The sequence below is a fragment of the Aptenodytes forsteri genome, unplaced genomic scaffold (assembly GCF_000699145.1).
Source record: "Aptenodytes forsteri isolate BGI_AS27 unplaced genomic scaffold, ASM69914v1 Scaffold221, whole genome shotgun sequence".
Lineage (NCBI taxonomy): Eukaryota > Metazoa > Chordata > Aves > Sphenisciformes > Spheniscidae > Aptenodytes > Aptenodytes forsteri.
The window spans coordinates 57,819-72,041 of record NW_008794411.1 but is presented as its reverse complement, the minus strand read 5'-3'; the positions used below and the strand labels follow the sequence as shown (position 1 = coordinate 72,041).

General features: G+C 43.4%; 1 protein-coding gene across 1 annotated transcript in view; it reads left to right on the top strand.

Moving 5' to 3' along the window:
• FRAS1 (Fraser extracellular matrix complex subunit 1) overlaps nt 1-14,223 on the top strand; it is a 132,631-nt gene that overhangs the window by 68,953 nt on the left and 49,455 nt on the right. Inside the window, 7 exon segments of the mRNA XM_009288822.1 lie at nt 997-1,137; nt 1,366-1,506; nt 2,132-2,275; nt 3,081-3,351; nt 4,560-4,644; nt 7,628-7,954; nt 12,771-12,924. Of these exon segments, the coding sequence (XP_009287097.1) occupies nt 997-1,137; nt 1,366-1,506; nt 2,132-2,275; nt 3,081-3,351; nt 4,560-4,644; nt 7,628-7,954; nt 12,771-12,924 (1,263 nt within the window).

Here is a 14,223-nt window from a genome sequence, read left to right as displayed (position 1 = left end):
GTGGCCAGCAGGGGTAGGGAAGTGATTGTGCCCCTGTACTCGGCACTGGTGAGGCCGCACCTCGCATACTGTGTTCAGTTTTGGGCCCCTCACTACAAGAAGGATGTTGAGGTGCTGGAGCGTGTCCAGAGAAGGGCAACGAGGCTGGTGAGGGGTCTGGAGAACAAGTCTTCTGAGGACTGGGGTTGTTTAGCCTGGAGAAAAGGAGGCTGAGGGGAGACCTCATTGCTCTCTACAACTACCTGAAAGGAGGTTGTAGCGAGGTGGGTGTCGGTCTCTTCTCCCAAGTTACAAGCGATAGGACGAGAGGAAATGGCCTCAAGTTGCACCAGGGGAGGTTTAGATTGGACGTGAGGAAAAATTTCTTTACTGAAAGAGTGGTTAAACATTGGACCAGGCTGCCCAGGGAAGTGGTTGAGTCCCCATCCCTGGAGGTATTTAAAAGCCGTGTAGATGAGGCGCTTAGGGACATGGTTTAGTGGGCATGGGGGTGTTGGGTTGACGGTTGGACTCGATGATCTTAGAGGTCTTTTCCAACCTCAATGATTCTATGATTTCTTTTTCTTTTGGTCAGAGCCATTTGAAAGCATGAGATTGATGAAGCGGGGTGGATAATTGCTAATGAGCAACAAACTTGGTGTTGGCAGAAAAGGAGCATTGCTAGTTATGGGATAAAGTCAGGCTTTATGGGCAACAAAACTGTGCCGGTGTTAGCAGGTCTGAATGCTGAACAAGAGCCAAGCCTCCTCAATTTTGACATAGTTAGAACATGTTAAGTCCAAGAGGGGAAAAAAAACCCCCACATATCTTGAGTTGTAATAAGTCAGTACAAATCATGCTTTCTTTTTTTTTTTTAGTATCTCTTTAACAGTTTTTACTGTGCTCTTTGCTTCTAGAGTTTATATTCCCATAGCTTGTAGACCCCAAGTACTAGGCACTTGTATAGGGTGAGCACCCTGGAATGGGCTGCCCTGCATTGACTTTTTTTTCTTCCAGAGTGTGACTGGAGCTGTAATGCTTGTAAAGGTCCCCAGAGGACCGACTGCCTGCAGTGTATGGAGGGCTACATTCTCCATGAAGGAGCTTGTGTGGAACAGTGCCCTGCAGCTTTCTACAAGGAATCGGACACATGCCAGAGTGAGTTCTTCTTGGGTGTTACTTCTAATCACTGCTGCCAACATGTTTCCCTGCTTGTCTCCAATTTGTGCACGTCTTGCATTCAGAAGGCACACTCTAGCTTCAGATCTCTCGCTGCCCTCCAGCACGCACACTCAATAGAGCTGTGGTTCCTGCGGGGTGTTACAGCACGGTGCAGGAAGCAGTTGAAAGCGGTGTTGAGTTGAACTTTTTACGTATGACTTTTAGGGTGTGATCAACACTGCCTTCAGTGTCGCCAACCAGATGAGTGCAGCCTTTGTGAAGCCCCGTTTTTCCTCTTGGACACTTACTGTGTTCACAAATGTGGGAAGCGATATTATGCAGACCATGCACAGCGGAAGTGCACAGGTAAGCAAAGTGAGGGTGATGTGGTGGAGAGGGAGTCCGTGTTCTGTACGCTGCTTTTTCTCTCCAAGGCTGGGGTGAAGAGGAAGCGCTTGGATGCTGTGTTAAACTTGCTGTTGAGGTGATGCAGTCAACTTGAGAATCAGATAACAGGCTATATCTGCATTTAGACATGCCTAATTCAGGAGGAATGAGATTCAATGTAGATGGCTGCTGGTGTGTGTGTATGTGTGTGCACGCTGTATATAAAAAACAGCTATTAAAACCACGTTTTTAGAAAGGTTTCAGTTGTATTTGTAGGTTAACAAGCTGTGTAGGACTTGAATGTGCATTTGCAGTATTTTTTTCAAATTGCTATAACAGTTACTTAAAAACACGTTTCCTCCGTTTAGAAGATTATCTCAGGTTCTCTGTAGTCAATGGGAAACAGTGGTCAAATGAGGAAGGAACTTCTTAACGACCCTTTTAGCTCAAGTCTTTGCCCCTTCTTTTTCATTATTTTTGTCAGGTAGGTAAGACACAAAGAGCAGTGGTGTTTCTGTTCTGACCCCTGGGGACAGCTCTGTGCACCAGTGGCTGCATTGTTTTTGCAGTGTCTCAATGGGGTTGTGCTTTCCATCCGATTCAGCTTGTCCTCCTGGATGCTTGGAGTGTGACAGCGACAGCCTGTGCCACCTCTGTGACAGCACCATGTTTCTGAAAAATAAGATTTGTGTTTCTGCCTGTGGCCAGGGTTTCTATGGCAATACGTGGACCAGAGAGTGTGAAGAAGGTACGTGTCTCTCATGGTAAAGCAACCGAGCTGGCAGGCTTCCAGCAGATTTTAAGGCCAGAAGTAGTGTTCATGCAGTGGCATTTTTGGAATTCAGTTCTGTGCAGTTTCGTGTTGACTGTTAAAAGTTGGCAGCCATTTTTCTCCAACTTTTTTGTTTCATAAAATGTGTACGTACGTGGTTTTCTGAGTGAAGTTACCTAGTTAGGCATGGAGGCACGTCTTTCCAATCGCAGTATCAGTTTTCATCAATGTAAAACAAATGAAAAAAAGTCGTGGGGAAAATCCCTTACTAAATCAGCTGTAGTACTTACTTACCTGTTAAAAGTTGGCAGCCATTTTTCTCCAACTTTTTTGTTTCATAAAATGTGTACGTACGTGGTTTTCTGAGTGAAGTTACCTAGTTAGGCATGGAGGCACGTCTTTCCAATCGCAGTATCAGTTTTCATCAATGTAAAACAAATGAAAAAAAGTCGTGGGGAAAATCCCTTACTAAATCAACTGTAGTACTTACTTTTCTTTGTTCTAAATGAAGATTTACTAGTCCATCTGCAGGGCAGGACAGTGTATGTTGGCTTTGAGTTTTGTGATGGGAAGTGAATTGCCCAAGCCTCTCAGAATTATAGTGGGGATTGGGATGGATTGCAGTTCTTCTTGAGATGGTGGTTGTCCACCTAGGTCAGTAACGAACAGGGCATTATAAGGGTCTGGTCTGTTATCCAAAAGATGGTGGTGACAGGCAAGATGCTAACACAGCCCATGGCTGTAATTCATTCAGTAATAGTTTTCCCTTCTTTCTTTTTAGCCAGCAAGCATCCCTCGAGCTTCCATGTGAACGGTACCCTCACAGTAGGAATTGGCGGGATAAAGCCCCTAGACCTCTCCTTACTGGGTGTGCGCGGTCTGGATGGTGACACAGGACAGCTCTTGTTCCATATCGAGAGCCCTCCCTCCAATGGCAGGCTAGTGATGGTGGTGAATGGGAAAGAGGTGCAGCTGAGCAAAGGCGACCACTTCAGCTGCAAGGATGTGAGGGAGAAGAGAGTCCGCTTTGTGCACAGCGAAGAGAAATCCAGGTGACTGTGTTGAAACTTTTTTCAGAGCTCTTGCCTTAAAAAAAAAAGATGTATCTGGAGAACAGGTATTTCCTTGTTCCTTGGAAACATTCTTACAGTGAAGCACACTTCTCACTGCTGTTAGATAAATTGCCAGTGTACTTATACTGTACCATAGTATAAATGATGGTGCAAAACTTCTCTGTTTATGATATAAGAGGTCACTGTGATCCAGCTACCAGACCTGTTGTGCTTTGAGGGTGCAGGAGTCTGTCCCATCTTTAGGATACTCTGCTGTGGGTTTAAAACTGGCATATTAGTCTGGTTATTAGAATTTCTTGATACTGTCAGGAAGATGCTCAAATGATGTCACCAATATGCTCTGCGGCGTAATCTGCATTCAGCCGTTACTTCTTTGCCTGCAATATGAGCTTTGTTAGTGTCCTGGGATAATTAGTGGTGTTTAGTAGCTGGCAGTGCTCACACTGCAAGCATGTTGCAAGGAAGCAGATTTTTCCTGCTGCCAGGCAATAAGCCAGTCATCCTGCCAAATTTCATACTTGATTTACATCACCATAAAGCCTTGGGACTAGACTGATGTCAGTGGAATTGTTCTAAATTTCTGCCTGTGTGTATTAGGGTGTTCTTTGATCCATTGTTTTCAGTAAGACTTTGAGGGTGTCCTTCTGATGCCAAGGGTTAGCTCATGTTCACTAGACTCAAGGCATGTGTTTCTGTATCGTGCTTTTTTTTTGTCTGCTTGGTAGTCACAATGAAATGTCAGGATCTTGCCTTGAGAAACATAGCTACTTTATGTTCAAGGTTATTGGGTGGCATTATTGAAAAGTAAGTAGGAAGCAAAACTGCTGAGAAGTGGGAGCTTCTGTTCCGAAGCCAGATAAGTGACATTTTTCTTTAGCAACGAATAGCTGACATTTAGAATCAGTACTTTATCTTGGAGATGCCATCCTATGTGGGTAACATTAGTTAAAGGGAAATAAGGGTATATTATTACATAGTTAAAAGTATTTTATTACATGTTGTGACTGTTGTGAATCTTCAGAAAAAAATACTAAAAAAACATAATTGAAAAAACTTGAGCTAAAGTTTCCATCACTAAGCTAGTAATTTTTACTGAATATATAATATTTTTATCATTATTGAGTCCTGCAAGAGCACTTCATTAATTTATTTTGTCCTGTATTTTGGCTTGTTGGGGACTTGTTTAGGAAAGGACAGTTTTCCCTGAAGGTCAGCGATCAACGGTTCTTCTCTCATCCTGAGGTGGTCAACATTCAAGCATTTTCAACACAGGTAATGTAACAAAGCTTGGAAACAACCACAAATTTTGTACCATTTTGGAGCCCTGGTTTCTTGCAGTGATAACAAAGGAGCTGGGCAGAACTTGCGCTGGAGTTCAGGTCAGGCAAATTAGACTCAACTCTCACTTAGTTGAGAGGCAGCCAAGAGTCATATGGAAGAACTGGACTTGGGGTAAGTGAGTGAAGAAGCTGGCCCATGTAATTTTGCTTGTGTGGGGAATTGTAGCTGTGCGATCACAGAGCAATTATCAGTGAGGGCTAAGGAGTCCCTACTGTTTAAATTATTCTTTGGATCCGCGGGTGGTCTAGTTCAGTCTCTTACTGCAGGGCAGTTGAACGATGATTGATCCCTATGGTAGGGATGCTTTGACAGTCAAGAGCATTTACTTAAATGCTCTGTTCTGGGACAGTTGGGAGTTAAAGCAGCATGAGCTATTTAAAGTGTGTCTCTTAAACTGCTCACCACTTCTGGGCAAGTTGATGGTACTGTCAAGTATCCATGTCTCTCATATTATTGTTATTTAAAGTCTGTAGCACGATATCGTGGAGGGGCCTTACCCAAGAGATGGTATACAGGCAGTACGTTTGTGACTCCTTGTCTAAGGGTAGGGTCTCTAAAAGGCAATGTATGAAAAGATGTGCAAGATACACGTTAAGGGAGAGGACACAGCATTACAGAAAGGAGGAGTTGTTCAAGCCCAGTCTAGCCAAGCTCAGCCTATCAGCAGGTCGTATCATCGCATCCCTCCGGCCAGGCTTTGATTCCCACTCAAGCTACCGGTGTTCCTCTGATGCTGCTGCGAGGGCAGTGGATGTGCTGGAGCTGCCTGGCCCAGCTTCCTGCTTGCTGCTGGTCGTGCTGGCAGCAAGTTCACCATGGACTCACCTGAACGGGGTCCAGGTTTCCAAGGAGGCTTTGCAGCTTGCACTGAGCTTTTTCCATGGTCGAACTGCCTAGTTGAAAGCTCGATCAGATAGCTTTGCTTGAACTGAAGTTGTTGCGGCTACTTAGCATGTTGTAGCAGTGTAAAGAGACTTTAAAGTGCAAATGAGCGTCTGCTACACTTAAGGCCCATTTACATGCTCAGAGGGGCATTAAATGGCTTGACAAAACTAACTGGAAATCTGGCTATCGTCCTTTCTCTTTTAGTGCTGACGCCTTCTTGCCTAGAAGCCTGACTCAGCATCCACCCTCACAATGAGTAATTTAAGAAATGAATTTCTTTTAATCATTGCAGTGGTGGATGGTTTGTGTCTGAAGGTGCTGGTGCTATTCTGTGCTTCATGCTGAGTGTAGTAGGAGTGTAGCCAGCAGCTTAGAAACATGGTGAGTTGCTGACTTGCTCACTACGTACCATGCTGGGGGCCTGCAGGGGGTCTTCAATTCAATTTAATGTATCTAGTGTTCCTTATAGGAAACAACTCCTCCTGAGATGCGTCATTTCTGTGGTTCTCTGACAATCTTGAGACTTTGCACTGCTTGGTTTTTTCCCCGGTTTGGGGCCCTAGAGAGTTGGTAGCTTCAGGGTTAGGAATTATAATTTTTTTTAATTGCACTTTGTTGCTTTTAATCATTGTATTCCCTATTAAGTCATTCCATAACTTCTGGAAATTAGAAGTGTTCTAGTTTGTCCTTTAGTGTCAGACAAACTGTGGATTTTGATCCTGTTGCGTATATATTGATTCCGGCTGGTGCCGAAATCTTTGCTCAGTCTAATCTCTTGTTTACATTCACCTAAGTAAGAGCTGCAGTCACTGCCCCAGAATACATAAGTGAGGTATAATAATAGGAATTTTGCCTGCCGATCCTTAATTACCCTGGTAAGTTGTACACAGGTGAGATGGCAGCAGTTAGCTCTCTGCTGAATGTTCCCAGGGCTTTGACTTTGTCTGTGGGGGATCACCCCCCTCCCGAGGCAAGGTATTACTGATGGCAAATGATGTTTATCGGGATCAATAGAGGCTGCAGATTTAAACTTTCTTGATGATGAAGAACTAGGGAACTAACTTAAACCAGCAGAAATGTGGAGTGTAGCTGATCTTTGTTCTGGGATGAATAAGACTGTGTGGAGTCTTTGAAAATAAATAAATAAAGATGCTGACGACAGCCAGTTTTGCTGTCTTTGAGAGGGACTTTATCAGTTCAAGACAAGCAAAAGCACATCCTTCAGTGTTAGTTGATTGACTCATTTCTACTTAGAAGCATTAATTCAAGCTTCTGCGTCTCAGTTTGGCTCGCTGCTATTAGTATCCTGTGTAGGTTATTCTCCCTCTGCTCGCATTCTTCCTTGCTTCCTTTTTTTCCCCTCTCTGCAACTGATTTTAAACAGATAACCTAGGCACACAGGTTGTGTGGGGTCTTATTCTCAAGCATCAGTGCTCTGAAAGATGTCTTAAGTTCCCGAAACGGTAGGTTATACACAGGGAGAATGTGGTGTGTCTCCATCCCCAACCCACCCTGAACTGATTATTCACAGACATAAATCTTCAGCATCTGAGGTGCCTGCGTTCCAGTTGGGCCTGCGGACATGCAAGTAACATGTAGACCTTCCAAAATAGTTGGGGTCCGCATTTCCATTTGAATTTCCATGGATGGTAGTAAGGCAAAGCTGTGTCCCTTGTCTCTTATCTGTGCAGACAGCTGTGTACTGCACAGACAGCCTGTGCAGTACAGGCTCTAGCTGATAACTAAATTGCTTTCTATATATATGTCCTAAGTTTTTTTCCTTTCCTAAGCTTGCTGTGGCATGAGAATCTTCTTTTAATGTAACTAAATCAGTCTAAATTGCTAGATATTGTTAGATCTGCCCGCTGGGGGGGAAGTGTGGAGAGTGATTCTCTGCTGCTTAGAAATAGGAGGTTTCTAGGAATGAAGTGAGCTAATTTCCTTAACCCCATATTTTTCATTCCAGACTTTGATCATGATCAAATTGCTAAGGTTTAGCAAACACCTAAGAGCTGCTTTTGTGTTTCAGGCCCCATATGTGTTCAGAAATGAGGCCCTCCTTGTCCACAGAGGGAAAATGGGAACTATAACAGAACTGTTGCTTGGTGTGAGAGACAGTGACAATCCTCGGGACGTTGTGCTGACGGTTTTAGAGCCTCCACGTCACGGGCGGCTGACCGAACCTCCTGGAGACTCAGCTTCTGCAGTCCACATATTCCGCTTGGATGACCTTGCCGGAGGACTGCTGCGTTATGCTCACGATGGCTCTGACACTCGGGATGATGCAGTTCTTTTGCAAGTGAATGATGGGTATCACTTCCAGAACATCCTGTTCCACATTAAGATTGCTCCCAAGGTATGTGCTGTGACATAAACTCTCGCAGGCAAATTAGAAGTCTGGAGAAGTATCACTATGTCCCTGAGGTGTCGCTAATCCTGCATTACCGACAGGCTGTGGTCAGAGGCAGGAGAAAGTAGTGGATTGATTGAGTTTTGGAGGTCACCTGAATTTTTGGTTTGCGACAGGAATGGTTCAGCTCAAATTGTGCAGCTTTGACAGTTCAAAGTCCATAGTTACTTGATGAAAAGATTTTCTGGAGTTGCAGGTGAGAGTTTTGCGCTGGTAAGGGCAATGAATTAGAGAATGAGTGGATGGCAGAGAGAGAGGGCTGATGAGATAGGCAAACCAGTCACTGGGCTGATGGGAGCGTTATGGGAGACACAAAAGGACCACACGTGATCTAAACAGCTTGGCTAATAAGGTGTATCACTGGGACTTTGGTGGTGGTGGTGTCTCCCAGGGTCAGGACCTCTCCTGCTCACTCAGCGTTGCTCCACTGAAATCTTTTGCTTGATGCATCTTTCTACTTGATAACTTCCCTAAGGACAGGGCACAGATACCTAAATTCAGAAATGATTAAGAAGTGCTTTAATTTTTGTTTCTGGCTTTTATTGCCGTTCATAATTAAGTACCGGTTGTTTGTCTCTTCTGTATTTGGACAGGAAGTGGCACTTTAGATTAAATTTTATAGACATTACAGCAGTAAAATTAGAAACAGTGGTGCTTTTCCGTTTGTTTATGAAACAAACCCCAGCCAAACAAGGCGTGAAATACATACAGTATGTGTGGTGGAGCCTTGGAAAAAATAAAGTTGCTGAAGTGCTTGCAAGCATTTCAGTTCTGGTATTGTGGTATTGTAATAAAACAGAAGGAAAAAGAAGCTGAGAATTTCCTTATCCCTTAGTTAACGTTGAAAGAGTAGTGAAAAACAGAGCTGTCAGAGAAGTCCACTGTTAGCAGTCTTTTTATGTATGGACCTGAGAACGACACAATCTTTGAGTGCTTCCACTCCATGAAATGGAGTTAGGAGGAGATGATGTTATCCCTCTTTCGTCCTCTTCTCTGCTGCATTAGATGCCTTTCACAGCAAGTTGGGCATGAAAATTTTAAGTGAGGTTTACAAGCGCTACATGCATCTGTGTAGTTAGCACAAGGAGGGACTGATCCCATTTGGACCCTGCGGGTGCTCCTAAAGCTGCGGTAGTAATTAATGATAATTAGTGACATGACTCACACATCAGTCTGGGAATGAAAGGCTGGTGCAGAGTTATTAGACTCCTGGAATAAGAGCAGCCCTGCCTGTGGTTTCTTTACCCAGATCGCTTACGTGGCCCTAAGGAGCCTGTATAAGATCAGAAGGACTGTAGAAATGCTTGGACACCACTCTGCTCTTTGTAACGCTTTTTTTTTTTGCTATTGATTAAGCAGGTTCTTCTAAATGCCAGTGAGGGTGAACTGCTGAGCATAGTTTCTTTTATTAGACGATTTTGCGCTCCCTTGTCTCTCATCTTTCCAAGCGTCTCTGTGCAGCGCTTGGCTACAGAGAAGAATGAAGGTGGTGACAGAGGTGAAAGTGGAGCGGCTTTTAGTATGAGGATAGAGCTGGCAGATACCCAGCTCCTGCCTCATCCTAATTATTGTCTTTGTGGAGTGGCCTTGGGAGCTGAAATGCATGCAGGGTTTGTTTCTGAAAAGGTGCTGTTGAGACACACACGCAAAGACACTTGTTTTTTTTTCCTTGGTTTACATCCAAAGATTGCTAAAGAGCCTGGTAGGACCCTGGCTGGAGGCGTGGGGGTTCAAGGTGTGGTTTTTTAACCACATTACTTATCTGAGTACATGGAGCTTGTTATAATGTGCTGCTGGATGGTTTTATATATTAAGTCCTGGTGTGAAAGGACATTTCTAGGATTCCTATTCAATGGGCTCGGACAGTATAATTCTCAGACATTAATCCATAGGAGCACTGTGGTGAAAGTGTGAAAACATAAATGAAGGACAACATAACCTTCCAAATATTATGAATTAGAGGGTTTTCTTTCTTCACAACAGGTGTGCCTTGTTTTCTGCAAGGTGCTTTTTTTAGTCCCTTTGGTTGCTCACAGCCTGCTTTTCCGTACTTGCCCCCATCCAAGCACTTCATTTGACCTACCGCAGTCTGAACAGCTGGCCTCTATTTTGAGAGCTCTTGATAATGATTTGCACTGCTGTATATTCTTGTTGATGTTCTCTCACAATTACAGCCTCTGTGAAGTTAATTTGAGACCTGCTGGTGCTTCATTTTTGGCAGAGCACCACCAGTGGTGCTCCAATGGGGAATAAGGAGCCCATGCCCTAGAAAATATGATCGTAGGCTATGTACTGTAAGTCAGAGAAGGTCAGATCTACCCACACGTCATCTGCCCGTTGCTGACAGGATATGGAAGCCTTTCTTTTCTGAAGGGCTAGGGGGAACGCAGGAAAAAGACAAAAGATGTTTATTTTAGGGGTGTGTTGGACCTCTAGAGGAGATCCAGCTAAGGGAGGTCTCCAGGATATTTGCAAGTCACTGCATCTTGTCCTACCTGGGAGGAGGTAGCTGAAGCATGGACCAGGGAGCATGTTAGCCTCCCCGGGCTCCCTGAAAACTTTTCCTGTGCTGTGAATTTATTTCCACAGTTTGCCAACTGTGTGCTCAGGTATCAGTTAAAAAAAAAATCTAAAGTGATTCTAGCTGTTTTGCTGAACACAAGGTAAGTCGCTAAATACATTTTAAAAAAGATTACCAAGCAAAAAGAGCTGTCTCACGAATGTGTTCTTATTAACAAGCAGGATCACAGCATCAAAGCCAGGTGGAAATGGTATTGCAAAATGCCGGACTGGTTTAATGTGGCCAGTGAAGGAACATTCAATCATTTAGTTACGAAGAGCCGAAGGGTTCCATGTTTATAGCAAAATCACGACCTTGTGTTTAATTAGCATTCACTTGGAAATATTTTCTTTTTAAACAGTGCATTTTGCCTGTCATTCTTTGAAGTGTGGCTAGTCTCTCTTTTCTCTCCTCCTAGAATAAGTCCAGGGACCTTTCTGACCTTTTTACTTTGTTTCCTGTTCCAGACTTGTGCTTTGCTAGGCCTATATGTGCCATGATGTGATCGAATCGATAAGGTCAGAGGAAAGTTATCATATATATTGTCAGGGTTCTCTTGGCTGGCACAGGGTCTGGTTTTCTTCTTCACTGTTCTTTAGAAAAATAAAGCAACCATTGTGCTAGGAAACTCTTGACCTGACACAGTCTAAGATCACGCAGCATTTAAAAATTTACACTGTGCAAAATAAGTGTAGTACAAATTAAATGGGTGAAAGTTGCTCAGCAGACGTGTCAAAATGGAGATGGGAAATCATCCTTTAATGTGATTCTTTTTCACAAACATCTTTTTAGCTTTCTCTGCTGTCTCTGTTGCAGATTCAGAAGAACATAGTAATGAGTCGTTTATCAGTTTTGGGGTGACACATGATTTTGCGGAGTAGTAAATGAGGAGGATGATGATCACTTATATGGAGCAGTCAGGATTTTGACTGCAGTTCACCACAGCCAGTTTCAAGGTGAATCTGCAGAAATCAAGAAGAGAAGTCATATTTACAGTAACTGGGCTTATAAGAAAGAACCATGGCACAGAAGAGGTCACAGAGATTTTGGTGGCCTGTCCAAAAGAGCATGAGCTAACAAAGTAATTTATAGAGTCAAAAAGGGCTAATATAATCCTTGAATGCCAGAGCATTGTTACTGAAGTAAATGAAAATGGTAGTGAAACCATTACTGCATCCAGTCCTGACATCCACATTTCAAAAAGCTTGAATGAATAATGGATAAATATTCATTTGGAAAAAAAGCTGCAGGAATAATTTGAAGGTTAGAAAACCCACCGAGTAGCAAAAGACTTTGATGGATGCTCAGGCAGACTTCAGTTTTACAAAAGTGGTTAAGAGATGACCTGACCGTGGGTGTAAGTCCCCACATGGAGAGAAGATATTTGATCTAAGAGTCTTCCTACAAGTATGTTCTAACTTAGCAAAAAAAGTGATGTGGCTTTGGTTGCAGTAGTTACTAAGTGAAATTTGTATATCTAATTTCTGAATGTTAAACTGCTTCTGTTGAAGCAAAGGATGGAAAACTGTCATAGTTCACGTTTCTGCCAAAATTCATCATTAGCATTTGCATACCGTTAAGTTCCATTTTTTCCCATCTTGTAGAAAAGCAGGAGGTTGGTCTTGAACCTGGGTTTGCTCATGGAGAGATGATAACAGTTACAGATGTGTGTAAAGATAGTGGAGGTGCCGTAGAGATACTTTTGAATGGGTAAGAAGCTGTTGTTCTATAAGTACCCTTGAAAGGTGTGTATTTTTAGAAATAAAATGAAGAGATGTGAGAGAAAATATGGATCCAATCAAACTAGTGTAGTAGACGAGATACTTTCGTTCAGATGTTGATAGTAGTGAATTTTCCACTGTGCCGTGGAGATAAATTGTGTCAAGACATGTCAGAAGTCAAGCGGGGTGAGAATGAGGATGGTGGTAAAAGACAAAATTATGGAGGGAGACTGAGGTTAGCTGAGAAGGTTTAGGAAATTAGAAACATTGGAGGACAAGGTCAGTTCTACAGGGTGAGAATTGGGTCCGAGGGATATAGGTGAAGGATGCACAACCATTTCTTGAAGCAGACAACCAGGATTGAACGCATAAGAAATTCCAAAATACTCTGCTTGATCCTTTTCACTTGAAAATCTGTTTCCGTCAGTGCAGCATTGCTGACATTCAGTTAAGCCTTTTTCTGCTGTCCCCCTGCACGCAGAATAACCGAAGCCCTCAGCTGGTGACAAATTCCTTGGTCTGGGTGCCCCAGGGAGGCATGCTACAGATCTCCAAGACAATTCTGCACGCCAAGCTACCCGGTGCCCGTGACTCGGAGATAACCTACACCATCATCAAGGACCAGCCAAGACATGGTAAATATCTTTGGAGTTTTGTTGTCAAAAAACAGCTGTAGGGCGTTGCTTTTCACCCCACATGCCCCAAAGTGTCCATCCGCTAAATAAAAGTGCAAGGTTTTGGTTACTTCTGGGGAGAAGGGTGTTCTTCACAGACCTATGGGAATGTGATTCTTCATGGTGTTTTGCATACAAACAAATAGCATTTGAGGGAATATTTCCTTATAATACTTGCTGAATCAGTGCTGCTAACCTCATCTTTTTCCAATTCAAATGGGCATGCAAAGTAATGAAGCACTATTGTCCTGCCTAGTAATCTGAACTTCTGCAACTGTGTCTCTCTAGTGGTAGTTAAATTCTGGTGGATTTACAGCCTTGTGAGAGCAGAATCTTACTCACTGCCAAATGATAATATTCTACAATGAACGTCTGGTTTAAGAGCAGCATAGAGTAATATCTACCTCTAGGAACTGCTGAGCAAAAGTTTACCATGAAGAATTGGAGAACTCCCTAAATTCCATGACATTTGATTTAATTTCTACTAATGGAAGGGGTTACTGACTCAAACAGAAATTGGTGACATTTGCATCCGTATATAATTCTTGTCTCCAAATTCCTTTTGAGAGGCTCTGATCTCATCTCTCAGAGCAACGGCTTTCCCAAGCAACCCCATGCGTAGGACTGCAGCTTACAGAATATCTTCTGGACCCAGGCCAAGGAGGAGTGTGGAAGGTACTGGGATTTGTGGCTGAGATAAAGACTGAGAGAAACTGGATGGGAAAGAGAAGACGTCATGGAGGGAAAGGAAATATGGACAGAAGAGAAAAATGTTATTTTCCCGCTCAGCATCACCATTTTCTTCACTAGAACCATGTCTTTAAATAGTATATTTTTCACGTCTATGAAATGATATCATTGCTTTTAATTTGCTGAGCCAGATAAAATTAGAGGATCCCTTTAGCAACATCAGTGCTGGTTTTTTGCCTTGTGCTGTAAGGATAGTGTTGTGGTTTAACCCCAGCCAGCAACTAAGCCCCACACCGCCGCTCGCTCACTCCCCCCCGGTGGGATGGGGAAGAGAATCAGAAGAGTAAAAGTGAGAAAACTCGTGGGTTGAGATAAAGACAGTTTAATAGGCAAGGCAAAAGCTGTGCACGCAAGTGAAGAAAAGCAAGGAATTCATTCACTCCTTCCCACCAGCGGGCAGGTGTTCAGCCATCTCCAGGAAAGCAGGGCTCCGTCACGCGTAACAGTGACTTGGGAAGACAAACGCCATCACTCTGAACGTCCCCCCCTTCCTCCTTCTTCCCCCAGCTT